This window comes from Takifugu rubripes, chromosome 1 (genome assembly GCF_901000725.2).
Source record: "Takifugu rubripes chromosome 1, fTakRub1.2, whole genome shotgun sequence".
NCBI classification, from domain to species: Eukaryota; Metazoa; Chordata; class Actinopteri; order Tetraodontiformes; family Tetraodontidae; genus Takifugu; species Takifugu rubripes.
In genome coordinates, this window is record NC_042285.1 from 11,649,924 (window position 1) to 11,670,302 (window position 20,379).

Genomic DNA, 20,379 nt, shown 5'->3' on the forward strand with positions numbered 1-20,379 from the left:
ATATAATATGTCCATGTGTGGTTCGGTGCTAATTAGATATCCAATTTAATAACCTGTGTGTGTGTGTGTGTGTGTGTGTGTGTGTGTGTGTGTGTGTGTGTGTGTGTAGATGTGTTCTTATGTAGGATATCATTTTAGCAGTTGCCATCAGACTTGAAAGGATATCTAAAGTGAAAATCAGAGGAAAAAAAGTGTAATAGCAGGTTATGTGTTCCAGTTTCAAGTTGTGAACTGCATGCTGGGACTGCAGATTGTGTTCACAGGCTACGGTTGATCTCTTGAGTTGCGAGAGAGTTTAGGGAGAAGAGATTAACCTGGGCTCACGGGCAGGCGGCTCCACCAGGACATGTTGCTCTCAAAGCATCACCTCACCAGATGGCTGACAGTTGTGATTCACTTCAGTGAGAGTTCAGTAAAATGTTTGATTTAGACTGTAGTTTTGCATTGTGCAGTAGGATTATGTACACGAAATACGGCTCATATGCACTGCGCACACACGCAAATGTTATTTTTCTACAATCTGACCAGATTCAATGCAACTGCTGCTTCTTATTATTTATGAGGATAAGGCGGACTCTTTAGTGTTGATTTCTTCATCCCTATGGCCATGTACATGCTTTCATTTGCCAGTGATTGGATGTACCTGAATTTCTTGTGATAAAAGGGACTCTTAATAACAGCTTTCCACTTTCAGAATGGGTATGTGGATGCTGTTTGCAAAGGAAACAAACATCAGTGAATGATAGTGTAATAACAGGAAAGAAGAGGCTGATGAAAAAGAGGACACCCAAGAGCAAAAGGAGAAATGCGTCTGGTGGCTGATGGGATGTTTTTTATCGATGTGTGTGATCACCTCTTTGCATTCATATGGTGATTGGAATGCTCAGCATCTTATTTAAATTTAATGCATAGAAAGATGCCCTCCAGAAGCTTCTATTTCAGGCAGTTTTGTGGGCCTTCTGCTTGCAAATTGTCAAACTGCATTTGACAGTTTAAGTGCCATCAGTGCTTTGAGATTTGTGCAAACCCACAAAAAGTAAAATATATATTCAGAAATTGAAGAATGAAAAGCTTGGAAAATTTGCCTATATGTCTCTAAAACATATATTCTCTATTTTCTGTCCATAACATCTAAAAATGGATATGAAAAACATGATAAATCCGGTAGAACTGCTGAAAAAGCCATTGAGTTGATCCAAAAGTATTTTTTTGAAGTTTTGAGGCAGAAGTTTAAGGTTCCATTAGACTTCCACCTGAATAATATGTCCCTGAATAACCTACATCCTCTCAAAATAACAATAATCACAGAATACACTTGGCCAGTACCCTTTTGTGTAATGGCATTGATTCGTTTATTTGAATTCTTCCAGTGTAACTCTCTCCTCTCCCAGCCAGTGTTATCTTGGAAGAGTTATTTAAAACCGAGAGAAATCCACTGCTCATCCATGACACCTGCCTTGTCCTCATGTTATAGTGGTTCTTGCGATTCAGGGGGTGCCTGGCTTATCAATATTTTTGATGTTTCATTTTCTGCACATTAGATTTCTTGGTATAACAAAATCTTAATTATCAGGCATCTCGATTTCACTCTATAATTAGTCCCATAAACATCCTGTCATGTCCAGCAATTTCTTTCATTTTGATTATAATAACACTACAATAAATATGCCAATATACAAGAACATGGGGGGCATGGGGGCGTGGTAGTTATCACTGCCACCTCACAGCAAGAAGGTCCGTGGGATTGTGGCTGCCTTGCTATTTTTTCCTTGGTCAGATGTCAACCACGCAGCCCGGTGTGTTGCCACGTATGGTATCAGATATGACCTTTGCTCCGGATTCTCCAATTCCATTTCCCTGCAAACTGCAGAAGCATCTATTAACGCTTTTATGTGTGGAATTTAACAACTCTGAACAGAACATACACAGACAGTCTGTTTTGACGGTAACGCTGTTTTGAGACCTCTGTGCATCTGCACCTGAATTAATCATCATTATTAATAAACACGTACTTTATATATGTCAGTTGGTGGTTTTCCTTAAAGGCTGTGGCGATGAATATGGCTCCATCCATACCAAGCGAATTCTCCTGCAGGCTGATGATGTAAATGACAGGTTAGTCAGGCGTATGTCTATGTTAGGGATTGCTACACACAGTTCCAGACACGCATATAAAAGAGAACATCTATTGGCATCTGATTTAATGTGAGACGCATCTTAAACTAGTGGCACGGGACAGAGCAGGTCAAGCCACCTTCTTCTCTTTCGTTTGTTGTCAGTAGCTCGAGTTTCTCACTGGGGTGCTGCATGATCCGATGGGACTTACTTCAGTGATTTCAGGCTTCTGTTTGTTTTCAGTGCATTAGCCAGAGCCTTCGCTCCCTCCATCCCCACAGAGTTTCCACGCAGACTGACAGATTGGACAAAAGGAAACAGCAGTTGAACACATGAGGGAATGACATGAGCAATATCAGAAGTGAAATGGAAGAGAAAAATCTAGTCTAGAGGAAAGCGGAGATGGGAGGATATTTAAAAACTGACAATTTACATTAATTGAATCCTTCAGCGCTGAAGGGCCATGCTCTACTTCTGACTACAGCTATATTCAGTCTGCAATCACTTCACAATACATTCAATTATATGATTGTTTACCTGCAGAAAGAATAGCACTGCTATTTCATTTAACAGGACATTTGACCCACAGGAATGCTCTTTCTTTTCATCAGTCGAGGATGAACATGCAGGAGATTTCATTCTTTCTTTTTTTAGTTTAAACTCACTCTAAAGTCTGCAGGGTTTGGTTGGACATCAGAGCCTCTGCCAGTGCGATGGCACCACCCGTTCCCACTGAGACACCCTGCAGACTTAAGAGAACACAAGAGGCAGTGAATAAGCACTGTCAATAATTGGATGTAATTAAGGTTATATTAGTTGAAGCACCCAAAACACTAACCACAAGGTTCGCAGAGACGTGTTAGCCTTCAGGGCATCGGCAAGAAATGTGACTCCTTCATTTCCGACTGCATTTTCCTGCAGACTGCAGCAAAAGAGAGATGGCGCCACAAAATGGCAAATTTCAGCTAAACGTTCACTACTGATCACTCATCACTCAATATTCTTGTCCAGAAAGAGAACAAGAGAGAAAAGAAACAAGAATAGAGATGGTTGTCTTACTCCAGCAGCTCCATTGTTGTGTTAAAGTGGAGCGAATGAGCCAGAGCTTTGGTAGCGGAGGACTTGATGAAATTCCACTGGAGACTATTGAAAAGAGAGGCGTCAGATATAACACTCATTTTATCAGTAATAAAGTCCCCCTCCTTCCAGCAGAGTGTTGTTAAGTTAAAAAAAAACATGATTTTACTCCACTGTGTTTCTTCAGAAGAAGCCTAAGTCGTGATTTTCTTTTAAAATTAAAGTGCATATGGGTTTTGAAGCAACCAAAAAACTCTTTGTTCACATGCATAAAAACACAAAAAATGCTTACATGCAAATAAACACGTCAAAATACGGTCGTTTACATTCAACTACCCAAGTTTCTATTTGAACATTAATAGCACCATCATTAAGATTTTAACTGTGCTCATTGATTAAATTGTCTTAGTGTTTCTGTTACATTTGTTTTTGTGTACTTTTGTGTATGGATGTAAGCAGTTGTAAAAGAGAGAGAGAGAGAGAGAGAGAGAGAGAGAGAGAGAGAGAGAGAGAGAGAGAGAGAGAGAGAGAGAGAGAGAGAGAGAGAGAGAGAGGTCCAAGAATATTGTAAACAGTGATTGCACTTGTGTTGTACAGTATCTCCATTTGCTCCACGTGTGCCCTCACTGCAAAGATCTCAAGCCTTGATTGTTCTTGATTGCAGCAGCGATAGCTTGAACTCCGTCATCATGCAGGAGGTTAGCTGTGAGACTGACACACACACACACAATTGTTATACAGTACAGTACTGACAGTATTATAAATTGTTCATGACAGCAAATACTTAATCATGGACACTGGTCACAAAAAGGAATCTTAAAGAATCTGTGATGTTACAAATGAATTAGCCATGTCAGATGCAGGTTTGAGGACAGGCATTTTCTAAACAGGTATATATTTTTGCGCATAAGTCGACAGTCTAATTTTGAAGTGACTCACTCAAGGTCTTGTAGAGAGCTGTTTTTCTGGAGTGCTTTGGCCATGTTCCTGGCCCCCTCCACACCTATGGAGTTCTCCCTCAAACTAACAGTTTACACAAAGGAAAAGAAAACGTTTCAATGGATAAACATAAATGTGAGTTGACACCAAGGGCTTTTACTGTGCATATGCCATAGTGACACATCTGGTGGATGTCTGATATGTTTTAGAAGCAGATTTGTGGAGGAGCTTTGGTGTTCAGAAGCTTGTTGTCTCTGTGTAGCATCTGTCAGGAGCATAATATAGTTACAGCATTTCTAAAGTGATCATGAGTGACCATCATGTTAGCAATCAAGGAACCTTAAATGAAAGCAGAACTTAAATTCACATTGTACAATTTAGTCTTATTGCCTTTTACATGAGAAGTACTCAACAGTATGTCATTGAAAGCAGTTTATGATCATGAAACGAAGATAACCATGGAAACCAACAAACAATTTTCCTTTAAGAGAATGCCTCACAATTACTGCACATTAGAAATTGACATCTGCTTAGAACTTTTTAAGTTTTTAAATGAATTCATCTGGTGAAACAAGACAAGAAACAATAACAAAACAATAGATAGAAGAAAACCTTGACGACTCACTTCAGTGAGACGAGCCCACGGTTCAGACTCAGTGCTTTGGTTAAAGCCGTCATCCCTCGATTGCTGATCGAGTTGCTCTGAAGTCTGACAAAACAGAGACCGATTATAATGAACTGACCACAAGAAACCTAATGAGAGGTCTGCCGTAATGAAGAAGAAAACTATTGTGCTGATACTGTGGATTAACAATTTTGTCAACCCAATTGTGACAGCGCCTAAAAATGAAATGCATTTACAATAAATGTTTGATTAAGAGGGGAAAGAAGGCTCAAAATGGACTGACTGAAGGGAAAGCAGGGTGTGGTTGACTGTCAATGCTTCCGCCAGAGCCGCCGTTCCTTTGTCACCCAGCTGGTTGCTACAAATCCTGCAAACACAAGCAGAAATAGAGTCATTTGTCTAACTCCAGATCAAGTGACACACCTGATTCAGTTCAAACTTTGAAAAATATGTTGAAATTTGTTAATTGACTGCAGTGCAAATCAAGCTCTATGTCTGTATCTGCTTCTGTGATTGACCTTCAGCAAACATCAAAATTTGAGGATGGAGAAGATGAATTATCATATGCAGCCATGCAGCATGCAGAATTCTACCAGAAAGTCAGATACAATTCTATCTCTGTAAGAAGAGGACCTGGATAGACAATACGGTATATGTTAAAAATTAAAAAAAATTACATCAACTCTGTGAGAGTCTTGTTTGTCTTCAGGGCATCTGCAATCCTTTTGGCTCCTCCTGCACCGACTATGTTCTTCTGCATACTGTATATGACACAGTTATTTCTGAAACACAGTGATGATGCGCGAAAAAAATCAGGAGAGAGAAAGAAAGAAATGGGCTCACTTCAGAGTCACCAGCTTGCGGTTACACTGCAGTACCTCTGCCAGGGCTTCGGCACCAGCCTCGTCAATGCCATTGCTCTGCAAGCTGGCAAGAGTTTTGGTGTTAAACTCGGCAATTGAGGGCGAATAAAGAAAAGATATTACTTGTGCTCACTTCAGTGACACCAGGGCTTGGTTCATTTTTAGAGCCTCTGCCAGAAACCTTGCACCTTTAGAGCCGATGTTGTTATTCCGGAGACTAAATCACAAATATTTGGTTATATTTGGCCACTTAAAATGATGAATATTACTGACATAAATGGACCATAAACTGTTACATGGATGCTAAACAAAAGGATTTCTAAAAAGATTTTCTGTTCTGTTCTGTTCTTTTAGAGGAAAGCTGCCAATTGTTATATTTTCTAGTGCAGGAAAGTGCAGAAAACTAATCTTACTTGAGTGAAGTTAATGTGCGGTTGACCAAGAGGGCTCGACTCAGGGCTTTGGCTCCTTTGTTGCTGATCGCATTCTCTGCCAAACTGAGGGAGATGCGTACAGTCAGTACAGAAATTATTCAGACCCCCTTAAGAGAAAACACAATTTCTTATGGTGGCGCCTCATGTTAAAATAAAATTTTAAAAAAGATTTATTTTCCTTATCACTCTACACTGAGTATCTCAGCAGGACAGCCCAAACCCAGAATTTAAGAAGTGTTTGGCAAATTAATATCAAATAAAGAACAGAAATACCACATGAACAGAAGTATTCAGACTCAGGCTTGCAGATGACTCAGGTCCATTTCTTTAGTTTTGAGACGGTTCTCATTTTATCAGAGTCCATCTGGGCTGAATGAAATGGATTGGAGCTGATTTTCAAGACACTCCTGCCTAAATAAGACCTTAGAGCTCCTATCAGAGCAGCATTAGAGCAGAAATGAGACCCGTGAGGTCAAAAGAAGAAAAGCTCAGAGATGCAGCTGCAGCAGGAGACACATCTGGACCAGGCTAGCTGTTCTTCTTTTGACCTCACGATCTAATTTCTGCTCTGATGCACTACGAGTTGCAAGGCCTTTTTTAGACAGCGTGTGCTTTTAAAATCTGCTCCAATCCATTTAATTCAACCCAGGTAGACTCTAATGATGTAGAACCAACTTAAAGCTGAACTAAAGAAATGTCACAGCTGCGGGCAATCATGCCCGTGAGTCACTTCGCCCCGCACACCTGTTGTACATCAGGACTAATGAACGCTCATCTTAAACCCCAGAGGCACACCTGCTCTCTGCCAGATCGTTGGTCGTTCCCGATGACTTTCCAGCGTATTCCTGTTTGCCTGCCTGCCCGGTTCCGACCTTGCCTGTTCCTGACCATTCTGTCTAGCCTGTTTCCCTGTAAACTCTGTCTGCCTTCTGCCCGATCTCGACCTTGCCTGTCCCCGACTATTCTGTTCTGCTCGCTCCCCGGAGAATCCTGTCTGTTTCTGTGTCCGACAATAAAGCGGTGTTCAGCCAAACTCGTGTGTCGCATTTGGGTTCTTATCTGGTCCCTGACAAGAAATGGACCTGGATGATGTACAGGAGTGTGACAGCAAAGACTGAATTCTTATGTTCATGTGATGTTTAAGTTCTTGTTTTTTTGTTTTTTTTAATTTATTTGCCAATCATTTCTTAAATTCTGGATTTGGGCTGTTCTCAAACGATACTGAGTGTAGATCGATGGGGAAGGGAAGGATTTTTCCTTTTGATTTTTACATGAGGTTTCATCATCAGAAGGGACGAAAAGGGGTGTGAATACTTTCTGTACCCACTGTAAAATAGACACACACTCTGCTTCACCAGCAATGAAATGATTCATCGACTTGAAATTATGAGGACATCACCTCATCTTCTGGATTTGGCAGTCTTTAGCACTCAAGAGGCTCCCCAGCAGCTCCATGACATCATCTTTGAAATTATTACTCTCCAACCTGTAGAAGAAATGAGTTTTCATTCCTGATTACACATCATTGAGAGGGAGATTTGAGTGACTGACCTCAGGTGGCTACAATAGAGCAGCTGGGGCAGCAAACACTTCACAGTTGAGTAGTTCAGACACCCTGGGAGGTTGGTCTCCTTACTGCACTCAGCAGACACATGCAGCAGGTAGCCCAACACAACACAGTGAGCTCGTGTCAACTTCCCTGTGAGGCTACCGAGGCGTAGGTCCTCCTCCACGCTGCGCAACAGCTCAGAATGTTGCAATTCTTGTAAACAATATGCCAGATTGACTGTACGAAGAGACACAACTGCACCTCCACTGCCCAAAATGCCTTGTAGGAACCCCGATGCCCATGTCTTGTGATTTCCGTCATCTTTTCCAACAGCCAGAAGCCCAGCCAGAGTTTTCAGCGTTACTGGTGACAGAAGGCCCGCTAGAAAGCGCACAAACACGTCTAAGTGGCCATCTTCAGCCTGCTGGGAGTGCTGAAAGGCACATTTGAAGTGGTTCTGGAAACCAATCTTGGGCCAAGACATTGTGTTTTCCGAGAATAGATCAAAAATAGCCCGCTTTGAGGAAGCATGGTAGAAAGTAGCCGCAAGAAACTCCTGGATAGTCAAATGAGTAAACCGGTATGTTGTGTGTATGAATGACTCCTCCCGGACAACAACTCCAGCACCAAGGCTACACTGAGTTAAGAGTGAATCTATGCCGTAGGCTTTGAGATCCTGCTCACTGAAGGTGTACTTGCGTTTGAGGAGCCCATAAAATGCTAGACGTCCAAGATTCCCCAGCAGTTTACGATTGCTCCCGTGCTCCATTTTCGGTGGCTCTCTGCCTCTTGGTTCACCTATTTCTGCTTTCATTGAGCAAAATTGAGCATACAGCTCAGTGCAGGTCTTTGGTAGGCTCTCGTGTGTTTCACTTTGTATGATATACGTCAGAGTTTCAGCTAGTATCCAGCAAATACATGGAATGGAGCACATCACCATTAACATTTTATGAGACTCCAAGTGTGCCCATATTTTCTTGTCAACCTCCCTTTCAGAGAAGTGGTGCTTCAAGAAGAGCTGGATGTCAGTTGAGCTTAATCCTGGTATTTCAGTCACCCTGTCAACCAGTCCACCAGGAATTAATGAGGCAACGCCTGGCCTGGAAGTCACCCACACGGCCACATCGGGGAGCAAATTCCCCCTGATGATGTTGGTAATCAACTCATCAATGGGCACTTCTTTCTTTGGGTCACTGCAAGGAGCCACATCAGAGAAGTTTAGAGTGCCATTGAATTCATCCAGCCCATCAAATATGAGCAGGGTGCGGCAGGAACTGTTCAGGAAGAGGCTGGCGTCCACCATGTGAGGAAACGCTATTTTCACCAGCCGCTCGGCAGACATTTTGTCCAAAAGGTTCAACTCGCAAAAAGTGAAGGGCAACACGAAGCTTATATCCGGACAGATGGCTCCTTGGCTCCACTGTCTGACAAAGTGCCGGACCCAGGTCGTCTTTCCGATGCCAGCCACACCGACTGTGAGGGAGACCCTCGGCGGTAAGCTGACCCGGGTCAGTGGCTCCAAGAGTTTGTCCAGCACCAGCTGCCTCAGATGATTTGGTTTTCTCCCTTGAATCACCCCCACCTGCATCAAGTCATGCTCCTTTTGCTGGAGGTCAGACAGTCCATCAACCAGGAGCAAAGTTCTGGAAGAGATATTGAGTTTGGGGCAGCTGACAAAATCCCTGTCTCTGTACTGCTCACAACGCCACAAGAGCACCTGTTTATGCTCCTTCACCATGGTATCTGCAGGAAAGGAAAGGTTCAAGAAGTTTGCTATTTTGGGTTTAATACACTTTGAAGAGCATTAACTCAGTCAATGAGGCCTCTTAACAAAGCATTAACACAAAGGACAGAAATAGATACTGGAGTTCAAAGGTTATTTCTCCAACATAGACTCTGCTAGGTAGCACAGACATCTTACCGTGGTGCAGGATGAGCTGGGCCGCCTGAGAATCAGAAGCCTTTATGAAGCTGAGTAGGACCGCTGACCCTTTCTCCTTCACAGAGGCAGCACCTATTAGTGCGCTCACTTGGTCGGACAGCGCGCTGGCTTCCTTGATCTTGATTTTCTCAGCAAGGCTTAACACATCCACCTTAATCAGGTGGGTTAACATCTGGTCCAGTAAGGATTTTGTCATGAAACGCTGCAACTGGCCTTGATTCTTTTGGATCCAGCAGTGATCTTAAAAAAAAAAGAAAGTAACCAGTTAAAGGACCTGATACATTTATATATAAACATAGTGTCCTAAATTCCAGAGCCAGAGACATGGATATACTGTTACAGTTGCTATGCATCTGCCTCAATATGCAGCAGAAAGAAGACTCATGTCACCTCTGCTAGAGAAGAAAAGTTAATACCTTACACCACTGTGCATACCTGCTGTTTCTGCTTGTGAAGAAATGGAGCTGGAGGTGGATTGGAGGTCCATATAGCAGTCGTCCTGCCACATAATCCGTTTATTTCGGTCCAGGATAGAGTCGTAATGTCTCTCCATTAGAAAGTTTGTTCATTCATGGCTGCAGATCTGAAAGCTAATCTATTTATTACAAAATCACACTGTGAGCAAAACGGTGTAACAATGATGAAGATGTAGAGACGCTGATAAGGAGGAGGGGAGGAAATGAAGGCTGGATTTGTCTCCATAATTAAAGGGAGAAAACCCAGATTAGACCCAATAATTAGAATAGCAGTACGCATTTGATTCTTGAGGATAATCAAAAAGGAATATACTGATCAAAACGCATTTTCAAAGCATCTGTGCCGTACTAAATACACCTGTTTATTCACCTCTATTCATGTCACAGTATTTCAGGAAAACTGCAAAGATGTTCTGCAAACACGACTCTACACACTGCCTTTTGAGTTTGGGCTGAGAGGAAACGGCATGTGTGTTCTTCCTCTGTGGTTTCACCACTGATCACGTAAGACTTCTCAAAGGAAGCCGACAAATTATAAATGTGATTACTGAGAAATGTCCCAAATGGGTAGCAGACCGTTCTACACTTAACTGGCCTTAATAGCTCAAACCATCACAGAAATCAACTTTAGTAATTGACTCCATCCTGTTATTTTGCATAAAATAACAATGACAGCGGTTCAAAGATGCCCCTTGACCATCTTGGCCTCATTGTTATCGTTCCCAAAGGATCAGAAACGTGTTATATTCTGAAGTCCATAATGGTCCACTTGTGCCTGTCAACGCTGTGGAGGCTTTCTGTTGCTGTGCAACATCTTACTTCACTGCGTATAAAAAAACAAAAGAGAATTCACTTACCGGTGGCTTGAAATCTGCCTTATTCACCGGTTGTCAGGCACAGAAAAAAAAATTGCATTGTGTGAAGCCATTATTACCAGACATAAGTGCTGTGGATAAGTTAGAAATGTGACTAACAGGAGGCTCCGTCTGAACTTAGTGCTGTCTTTCAGCTATTTGCAGCTTCCTGTGCATTTAGTCGAGTTTCCTGTGCTGTGGTTAGCAGGTCAAACTGCAAGGAGAGAAACAATTCAGCGTTCTACAGGCACCATCAGACCACAGATGATAGACACGCCTCTACATGAGTTCTCTGATGAAGCACTCGTCGCCATTCATGTGCAACAATTAGATTTAAAAAAATACTCTTTGATCGATGGCAATTTATATCCTACTTATCTTAATCTGTATCTGATGAACAACTTGTGCATCTCAGAGGTTGATGGAAATAAAAACTTGCTGGAAAATCAACATGGGGCAGATTGAGTTTTATTTTCAGTGTTTCCTGCATGTTTTTCTGTAGGTGAGAAATTGTCGCTGCAGGTAGATCTGCCTGCCTCCTGAACTCAATGAATCAGTTAAATTTCATGTAGCTTTGCAGCAAATGCCATTATGACTCATACTTCAGCTAGGAGGCGACCACACAAATCTGGACCTCGCTGCAGCAATTCGCCACATCTGGGTTCACCTCCAGCCACTTTAAATCGGTAGACAGACATCAGATTTATGCACATTTCAGATACATTTATGGAAAAAAACAATAACATAACCATATTTATTTATAGTTACAATTAAATCCAAAATGAGCAGATTTCCCTTTTCCTCGAGAAGACTGAGATGAATACAATTTTATGTATTACTGGATGAAAAAACAATTACAACACAATACTTTTTTTTTTTTTTTTAAACAGACTCATTGGGAAGAAACACACTCTGGAGGTGATCTGGCAAACGAGTGTTCTGTCAATGCTGACAAAGATTGCAAGTGAATATCATTCGAGGGATACTGTTCTTTTGTATGGCACTTCTTTTTTTTTTTTTAAAACCACAACACCCCTTCAGATTAAGCTGGAATCATTGTAACTGAACCAGCTGCAGCCCTCCATCGGTCTCCACCTCCCTCCCCTCATCCAGTCTTTACACTCACAACTGCAGCAGAAACAGCTGAATATTCCTTGTAATAAAAACGGGATCAGCTGACAAAATCGCACCCCAAAACAGGCACAGTGGCATCATCAGCCCTCTTAAAGGTCAAGGTCTGTTGTTCCCTCATTTCTAAAGACAAAAATTGCTCCAGTCCAATTATTACCTCATCCATTATTACCTCATTCAAACCCCTCAATTTTCCCAATGTGAAAATGTAAACAGTCTGCAATCAGTACAAGTACGTAAGTGGTTACAGGCACTCGGCACATGTTAGCTAAAAACATTCACATTAAAAAGGCCATCCAGTCCTTGAGCAACAAAAGACTAAACTGGGCAGTTACAGCAGAGTCACTGTAGTTGAAAAAGCACTTAAATGAGTCTTTTTTATCTCCACTGTAACGAGAACAGGTCAAGTGACCATTTATGACTTATAGGTATTTAATTTGTAAAGCGGCAAACAGCACTGCTCACGGGCAAATGAGACAGTTATTTTCCTGTCTAACATGGTGCATTCGCTGCGTGAAGAGGCTCTTCTCGTGCTGGCTGTGCATCATGGGTAATTAGTTCTTAAACAGCAGCTTTAAGGACTGATTACCATGAAATATCACACGTTGATGCAAACAACCACTCCGTTCACAGAGACGTGCGAGACATCTGGGTGATCCTCCACAGGAACAAAGAAGGACACTTGTGGCGAGATTTGTCCCAGAACAATCAGCCATTTACAGGTAAAGTTAGCGTCTCCTGGATTATAGATCCGAAAGGCCCTCTGCATGCTCGCTCAGCTCCATCGTGTAGTAATCCAGAGGGCGCCTAAACAGAAAAACCACTGACAGCATTAACTATTTTTATCATTAACAACTTTTCTTAACAACCAACCGTCTCTCACTAATTTTACTCGATTGCTCCTTATGCAAATAAAAAAGCTACACATGACAAAACTGAAAGTAAATACACTGAAAGAAAGTGCTCTTTATAAAGGTTTTATATGTTGCTAGCAAATAAATGTTGTTAGACAATGTTTCTGGTACAGTTAGGTACCATAGAAGCTGGAGTCCACCGAGATAGGAACTCTAAACAAAGCACTTGGTCTCCTCACCCGCAACTTTACAAAACATAAAACCAACTTATTTACGCTCAGTGTCTGATTCAGCTCTCATCAGCCAGATGAGGGAAGATGGCTGAATTTCCCTGTTGGTGTGCAAAGGCCTTAAAGGGCAAAGGAATATTTGATGCAAAATACTGTTCTCAAAGGGAGAAAATAAACAACGTATCAAGTTTGCAAATTGAGAATAGAAATGAAAAACTATGAAAGCAACAGGGCTCCTCACCTCCTCCTGTAGAAATACGTGAAGAGGGCAGCTCCCAGCCCCAACAGCAGCAGCACCACCACAATCAGGCCTATCTGCAGACCCAGCGCAGAAGCTAGGAAACATAAAAACACACGCGATTCAATGTCTGAGAACATGGCAATTTAATTAAAAATTCCGTAAACAAGCTTTTCCTGTCAGAAACTCGATGGTTTCCTACCCAGACTTCAGTGCAAACCTGAATGCCTTCATCTTTGTGGCCCTGTAGAGCTAATTGGATGCAGTGAAAAAGCTCTGACCTGTGCTTGAATAACGGTCTGTGGTCGGCCTGGTGCACACATCTGTCTGAGTAAATGGATTTGTGAGCAACGTCTGGATGATGAGGGACATCTGATGGTCCGACAGCGCGTTGATGTTTCCCTGCACTCGCAGCCAACCAGACACACAGGAAATGTTGGCGCCTTAAACAAAGACAGGGGGGATTTGTGGGTGACATAAAAAGGATGCCATGTGGTTCAGCAGATGTATAGAATCGACTGGATCCAATCGGCTGGCAGCTGGTGCTATAGCAATTGACAAATCAAGCCAATAATTATGCAATATGGTCATTATAATCACTTCTCCTCACAACATGGTTATCCTAAACTGCGTATACGTGAGTGAAATGTTAACTCCAACCTTCCTTACTTTTCAGAGACATTTCCCCTCTTATCAAATCATTGTAGATGAACTGGTGGAAATCCCAGAGTTATGGGAACTGTGCTGGTTTACTGACCTCCGTCGTTGGTGCTAATTTTCCTTATTAAATCGGATTATCACGTGATGCTGGGTGTGATTGTGACTCTCTGGGGGGGGTCCCTGGACAGCATCGTTAGTGGCTGGCAACTGGTGTCTTAAGCTTCCTCCTCTGTTCAGTGATGGTTTTCCCAGTTTAACAAAGACGGCTTCTTTTACTCCTCTTTCGAACCATCTGTCTTCTCTGGCCTGGGAAGTTGGCTCTCAAATGTTGGGCCATGCGTGCGTGCACTGGCTTAGTCTCACCGATGTACAGATCTGTACATAGTTCACTGCAAACCACATCACTCTGTTTATGCCTGGCTGTTCTGTCCTCCGCTCTGTGTGTTGACAGGTTTGAAAATCCTTACATATGACTGGGATTCCACCAGTTAATTTAGAACTCAGAGGTCAGAGGTGAAAGGTCTTTAAAAATCTACTGCCGAACCCATAACCAGCCACTGTATGTCGACCAGTTCTTTGGCTGTTCAGGAGTACCTATGAAATATTTCTGGGACTGAAATCCAGTGAAATGCGACAGATGATGCTCCTCACCTTGGAGATAGAGTGCAGAGATCCCACACAGGCATTTCTGCTCCAGGTAGTGGGCGACCTCTGCAACCCTCTTCCCTTGACTTTGGCCGTCACAGTCTGGAACCAGAGGTGTGAGGTTAATGCAGTTTTCATGTACTTTTACTGTTGGACATGAATTCACACATTCATTTGGCTTTTTGAAACAAACCAATTGTTTTTTTAGTAACTAAACTGATTTCACCTTGGCTCTCCTAAATATTTTATTCCTGCGCCACATAAATATGATTTTAAAATGAACATGCTTGATTTTGCTCTATTTTACAGTAAATTACACAGAGGCTTTTATACCTTGAACTGGATTATTACTGATTTTAAAATTGTCTAAACTCTAAAGTCGATACTAATTCTGTGTATCATTTGTGTAATACATAAATTAAGTGTACGCAAATTTCAAATACTGCTGAAAAAGGAAAGGCATATTTTCATGTTCTATGACAATAAAATAAGGCTTCAGAGCAGAAAATATGATGGCGCCAATTTTGAGATCTTACCGATACAGTTTTTCTTCATTCTAGCGGCTAAAACTAAAGCACCCACCTCCCGACTGCTCCTGCCAGTCCCTGGACAAGGGTCCGAGACACAGGTGAATTTGGCTGGAGAAAGTGGAGCTTGGACACAGGTTTGTCCTGCGAGGTGTGGGTGAGGAGCTCGTCCAGGAAGAAGGGCTCCTCACCTCGCAGCAGGAACACCGGCTGAGCGAAACTGGACCCACTTCTACAGACCTGTATATACATGAAACGTGTGACAGGAAGGTAACATGCCTCAGCAGGTAAAGCTTTCAATTGTGTAATTTTGTGGCCTTTTTTTCAATTAACTTCTGAATAGGTTCATCTGAATTTTACATGCACATTAGAAACTTCATTTCTTCATATTACTATAGTGGTGACACCACAAGAGCAACAACAACAACATGATAAATATGCAACTCTTGCAAATTCAGAAGAGACAGTCAATCAATGCCAGTAGGATTCCACCAGATTACAGAGGCTCATTCACTGGAGCCGTTTTTACCTTACAGCTGGTGTGATTTGTCTCCCTCTGGCGGTAGGCAGGGAGGACAACAGCTGCTGGTTTTCGCTGAACACCAGTGAATCTCTTACACTGGAGTTAGTCAGGGCGGTGCCAGCTCTACAGACACTGAAAAGGTCATAGCACAGGACCACCGCTCCTCGTACTGGCACAGCGGGAGTCTCAGGGAAGGTCTGATCTATGCATGGCAGAAAAGGTGGGTAAATACACTCAGAGACGGTATGGAGTGTGAACAAACCCAAGAAAAGAGGCACGTCTCCTGCACCACTAACCTGCCCCAGTGACATTTCCAATCACGTAAAATCCATCCTGATCAATAGTTCCGGTTAATGGAAGCGCAATGACGGTTCCACTGCGCTCCTGGTCGTACACAGTGAGTACCAGTCCTCGCAACCGCGTCATTGGGGGGCCCTGAAGTTCCACAAACGCCCTCTGTTGGCTGTGATTAGTCCAATGGCTACTAGCCACTTCACTAATGAGCACACCTTCAGGTGCTGGAGGAGGGGGGGGGCAGATGTTCTCCCTCAGTGGGGTGGGAGGAGCAACCTGCGAACGTCAACCGTTACACTGCTGCTACGACAGTTACACCGATACTTGATGCAGCAATATTTAACCACTGTGCTCACCGAAAAAGCCGAAAGGTCGGCAGGGTAAAGGCCTCCGCAGCGGCTGAGGGCCTCATCGCCAAGCAGAACCTCTGGGTCCTCCAGCAAAGGCAGCTGTCCTGGTGTCAGCGCTTTACTCAGCTCCTGCGCGTCCCTGTCAGACCCTCTCTGCCGGTACACAACTGCATCCAACAGGCCTTTGGTCGGGATCCCCATCTGCATGGCTGATGGTGACCCAAAAGGGCTCCGATAAAGAGCCACAGCGTGAGGCCCATTCTGGATGGTGTTCGGGGGCAGGCGTAGCGACGGGGCCGGCACCAGCCTGTCACTGCCCAGCAGAAAGTAACCTTTGGAGGTGGTGAAGTGCCCAGTGAGGCTAATCTCCCTGTAGGGCCTGTTGTTCTGTGTGCTGAACAGCAGAATCCAGATGCCCTGCAGGGAGACCCGGCGTCCTGACGGGTGCCAAAGCTCAATGTACTCGCCATCCTCAGCGAAACCAGGCGAATCGGTGTTGAGCTCATTGATGAGGAAGTCACTATTGCCCCAGGGTGGGAGGTGAGGTGGTGAATCAGTACCTCCGGGAATGACTGAAACCAAAAGCAATAATTAAGAAGCTGCCGTTCAAAGACTCCTGATGCACAAACGGCACAAGATCAGCTTTTCTGAACAACCAAACAGAACGGCTACAGAACGGAGGAGCTATGAAATTATGGGAACTAAAACCAAGAAGAGAATTCTTTTTTTTTTTTTTTTTTTAATTCAAGCACTAATATATGAGTGAGTTTAATTAGTTTCATCAACAGTTGAATAACTCAATGATACTTGAGTACCATCTATAGATGGATTCCTTGTCTGGAGCGCTGCAAATAAACATTATTTAAGAGTTCATGCAGTTCTAAAGGTCTATCTACCACCAGACATCAGTGAACGGGAACCTTCTTGAATAATGCTGAGTCAATCGTAAAATGTTAATTTAATAAAACAGTTTTAAGGGGAAATTTTCAGAGGAGATGCAACAACTGGTTCCTCTTCAGTCTTTAAATAAACATCATTTCTTCGGTGATCTTCCTTGGCTCCGCAGTTTTCTGATCCTTACAGAAATGCGTAAATTCCCCAAACACAGCATGAGTTAGTATAAGGATCAGCGTGGAGGACCTGTGGGCAGCCGCTGGTGAGGTTTAACACTGCAAACATCTAAACACCTCCGACGACCCCCTCAAAGAGAAGATCTCCGAATATCAGACTGTTTTAATGGTGACTCACTGTCAATGTTACCCATCCTTTTTGGGCTTCTGTGATGGCTGAATCTCATAACCTGTAAGATCACTCACTCACTCACTCACCCACCTGTACTGTGAGGGCAGATCTTTGGCCAGGGACACTGGTTGGGCTGCCCAGGGGTTTGCGGGGCCTCCCAGAAGACGCCGGGATCCCTCGTCCAGGTGGCAACGCCGCAGCGGCTCAGGCGGAAGCCTCCCTCTCTCAAACTGAAAAAGTGTTGGTGAATGTTTCAGCAATAAAGTCATCAAAATCAAACTTTTTACAGTCTGATTGGAGCGGGCCGCTTATGCTTATTTTATTAGACAATAACGCGGACGGGCAGCTAATTAGCCGCGAAGCTCTTGCGTCATTTGATACAAACGCACAGCTTAAAAGGACCTTGCTTAATGCCACCGATGCATTTGCGTCAGAGCAAGTAAAAGTCTGCTTGTCCTCCACCCTCCCAGAGCAAAGAGGAACTGTCGTCCCCATCTGACCATTTCCCCCACAACAGGAGACGTTTCGCAACGGACAAAACCGAGGTTTCTCTTGCGAAATCTTACAAGTCTGGTCATCACACGAAATAAAATTGCCATTTTTTGTTTTCTGTTCATGCAGCATTTCAGAAAGGGGACAGCCCACAGTGGGACGATGTCTTGCCTGCTGCTGAGCTGGTAGGGCTGCCTGCCCGGGATGAGAGTCTCTGTGAGGTTGGCACTCGGCTTCTTTCCAGGCCCAGCGAACACAAATGCATCCAGGGGCTGTAACGGGCTGAGCGGGCTGCCCACGGGGAAGTCCGAGACCCTGCCGCTGTAAACGGCCACAGCTCCTGACTCATCTCCTGCAAGGGAACCAAAACAGAGAGGACTTTACAGAAAAATGAAAGTCAAAGACCAATGAGAGCGAGTCAGAACCCTGATTTCTGATATGACACCATATTGGCTTTGGAGTTCATTGTGATGACCTGTGCTGACCTTTCATGTACTTCTTCTCTATGGTCCTGGTGGACAGCCCGTTCCTGGAGGCGGCGGCGCCCACATCCATGCTCACGCTGACCTTGTCTGTTTTCCCATCCAGCACCACTAACACCAGAGGGCCTGCTGCCGGAGCCTCCGCCAGCTCCACAAACCCGTCCACCAGGCCTCCGCCCAGCTTCAGCTCAGTGATAACCGGAGCGGTGTCTGGGGTCGCCGGTGGCGTGCAGTTGTTCCTCTGACCCGGGGAGGGGGAGGCCACCTGGAAGCCCCAACGGTCTTCAGAGAGCAGGCACCTCTCGATGGACTCATCGCCCTCCAGTGTGGTTTCATCCTCCACGAAGGCCCGCTCCCCGGGCGTCAGGATTTCGGCGAGGAACTCTGCGCCGCCGGTGCGGCGCGTCATGTACACCACGGCGTCCACCATCCCGTGAGCGGTGACGTTCATCTTCTCGCTGTAGCGGCCGGCCAGCGTGTGATAGAGGACGATGGCGTCGGGGCCGTTCTGGACCGTGTTGGGAGGCAAGAGGATGGCCGGTTTGGGCAGCATGTCCACCGAACCGACCAGGAAGAACCCCCTGTCGTCCGTGTTGTGGCCTTTGAGGTCCAGCACCTTGTAGGCGACGTTGCCGTTGCCGTTGTAGAAGACCAGGGTGTAGCCGTCCAGGGACACCCGCTGCCCGCTGGTGTGATACAGCTCCACAAACTCGGTGGTGTCCAGCCTGGGGTTGTCGGCGTTGACCTCGCTGATGATGAGGCAGGGGTCACCCTTCACCGCCAAGAAAACATAGAACAGGCAGGCCAAAGCAATCATGATTGACAGCTTCCTCGGGAGACCTGGACGAAAGAGCTGGGGTTAGAAAGCAGCGCCAGTTGCACTCCTGCGCACTTTACCAGCGCACCAGACACTAAATCTGCGCAGAGAAGAGCTGTGCACAAGCCGAGCTGCACTTATGAGAGCAGAATGGGCTGCAGAAATCTCTTCATGTCATGAATGAGCCTTCTATGAAGGGCTTTTTTTTTTTTGTTCTCGGTGACATTGAGAGTGCACGTCTTCTGCATGACTCATGTAATGTTGCGAAACACGCTGGCGAGCAGAAGGAAACTTTGCATTTAACGCGCAAACGCTCGAGCTGCGAATGAACGGGACGAAATGAAAGCGAACTGATGGCACACCGAGATCGATTCTAAGTTTAAAAGGCGCAGAGCAACGCCACGATTCGACAGTTTTGTCACAACTCAGAGCTTTCAAGCGTTTGGACAAAACCAGGGGAGGAAAAAAAAAACCGCTTCCGTCACATTAAGAAACCAGTCTTCGGGGTTCAATTGTGCCCCGGGTTATCTCCCATCTCTCGACAGCTATTCCGGTCACGGTTCCGCTGCTGTGCGTGCATCTTTCCGTCGAGGAAAAACGCTGTCAATCTGCTTTCTATCAGCGCCACACAGCAGCCACCGGAGAGGCTCCGCGGGGCTTACCGTGTTCTGCGTCCGGATCGGCCGGGGGGTGCGCAGACCTCTCACCTGGGTGGCAAATCAAAATCCCGACGGGGATAATTCTGGTAAAGTTTGCTGTCTGCGCTCCACCGCTCCCTTCATTCACAAAGCGGTACTCCCCCCCCCCCCCCCCCCCCCCCCGGACTGTGGGCGGTCAGACTGGCTTGGGAGGGGGGGGGGGGGGGGATGCCTGCCAGCCAGTCCTGTTTTTTTTTTTTCCTCCTTCCACGGTTCACTACACAATTCATCCACAGCTGAGCCCCAAAACAGCAGTAAACACTCAGAAATGGAATAAACCAGCATCAACGTTGAAAGTTTAATTTGAAACGGCGGCGATTTG

General features: G+C 44.6%; 2 protein-coding genes across 3 annotated transcripts; both read right to left on the reverse strand.

The window, feature by feature from the left end:
* Nucleotides 1-1,310: 1,310 nt before the first annotated feature.
* nlrc3 (NLR family, CARD domain containing 3) lies at nucleotides 1,311-11,059 on the reverse strand. Of its 2 annotated transcripts, none has more exons than XM_011603632.2 (19): nucleotides 10,878-11,059; nucleotides 9,980-10,134; nucleotides 9,524-9,784; nucleotides 7,605-9,345; nucleotides 7,453-7,539; nucleotides 6,033-6,116; nucleotides 5,753-5,836; nucleotides 5,600-5,683; nucleotides 5,434-5,517; nucleotides 5,040-5,123; nucleotides 4,757-4,840; nucleotides 4,132-4,215; nucleotides 3,820-3,903; nucleotides 3,175-3,258; nucleotides 2,954-3,037; nucleotides 2,781-2,864; nucleotides 2,327-2,410; nucleotides 2,013-2,096; nucleotides 1,311-1,864 (listed from the first exon to the last, which is right to left on the reverse strand). In XM_011603632.2, exons 2-19 carry the CDS (start codon nucleotides 10,095-10,097, stop codon nucleotides 1,774-1,776), a joined length of 3,390 nt encoding a protein of 1,129 aa, XP_011601934.2. In that variant the 5' UTR covers nucleotides 10,098-10,134; nucleotides 10,878-11,059; the 3' UTR covers nucleotides 1,311-1,773. The 2 variants fall into 2 exon arrangements, with proteins under 2 accessions (XP_011601934.2, XP_003961491.3); XM_003961442.3 differs by having other exon boundaries at nucleotides 9,980-10,139.
* A 267-nt stretch (nucleotides 11,060-11,326) lies between these two features.
* Nucleotides 11,327-20,161, reverse strand: LOC101069581 (uncharacterized). Its single transcript, XM_029841151.1, has 12 exons — nucleotides 20,022-20,161; nucleotides 18,546-19,382; nucleotides 18,232-18,412; nucleotides 17,659-17,798; nucleotides 16,333-16,898; nucleotides 15,979-16,252; nucleotides 15,689-15,884; nucleotides 15,215-15,399; nucleotides 14,639-14,734; nucleotides 13,609-13,770; nucleotides 13,331-13,424; nucleotides 11,327-12,812 (listed from the first exon to the last, which is right to left on the reverse strand). The coding sequence occupies exons 2-12, from the start codon at nucleotides 19,357-19,359 to the stop codon at nucleotides 12,749-12,751; spliced, it is 2,772 nt and encodes a 923-aa protein (XP_029697011.1). The 5' UTR covers nucleotides 19,360-19,382; nucleotides 20,022-20,161; the 3' UTR covers nucleotides 11,327-12,748.
* Between the last annotated feature and the right edge of the window lie 218 nt (nucleotides 20,162-20,379).

What these genes read in the sequence shown, in the direction of transcription:
- nlrc3 (XM_011603632.2), bottom strand. Translation starts at nt 10,097, where the DNA reads ATGGAGAGACATTACGACTCTATCCTGGACCGAAATAAACGGATTATG. An exon ending in TTCACAAGCAGAAACAGCAG is followed by an intron (nt 9,785 to 9,979) that starts GTATGCACAGTG and finishes TTTTTTTTTAAG; the next exon opens with ATCACTGCTGGATCCAAAAG. An exon ending in CAAACCCTGCAGACTTTAGA is followed by an intron (nt 2,411 to 2,780) that starts GTGAGTTTAAAC and finishes CCAATCTGTCAG; the next exon opens with TCTGCGTGGAAACTCTGTGG.
- LOC101069581 (XM_029841151.1), bottom strand. Translation starts at nt 19,359, where the DNA reads ATGATTGCTTTGGCCTGCCTGTTCTATGTTTTCTTGGCGGTGAAGGGT. An exon ending in CTGGCAGGAGCAGTCGGGAG is followed by an intron (nt 14,735 to 15,214) that starts GTGGGTGCTTTA and finishes CTCTGGTTCCAG; the next exon opens with ACTGTGACGGCCAAAGTCAA. An exon ending in ACGTATTTCTACAGGAGGAG is followed by an intron (nt 12,813 to 13,330) that starts GTGAGGAGCCCT and finishes TTTTCTGTTTAG; the next exon opens with GCGCCCTCTGGATTACTACA.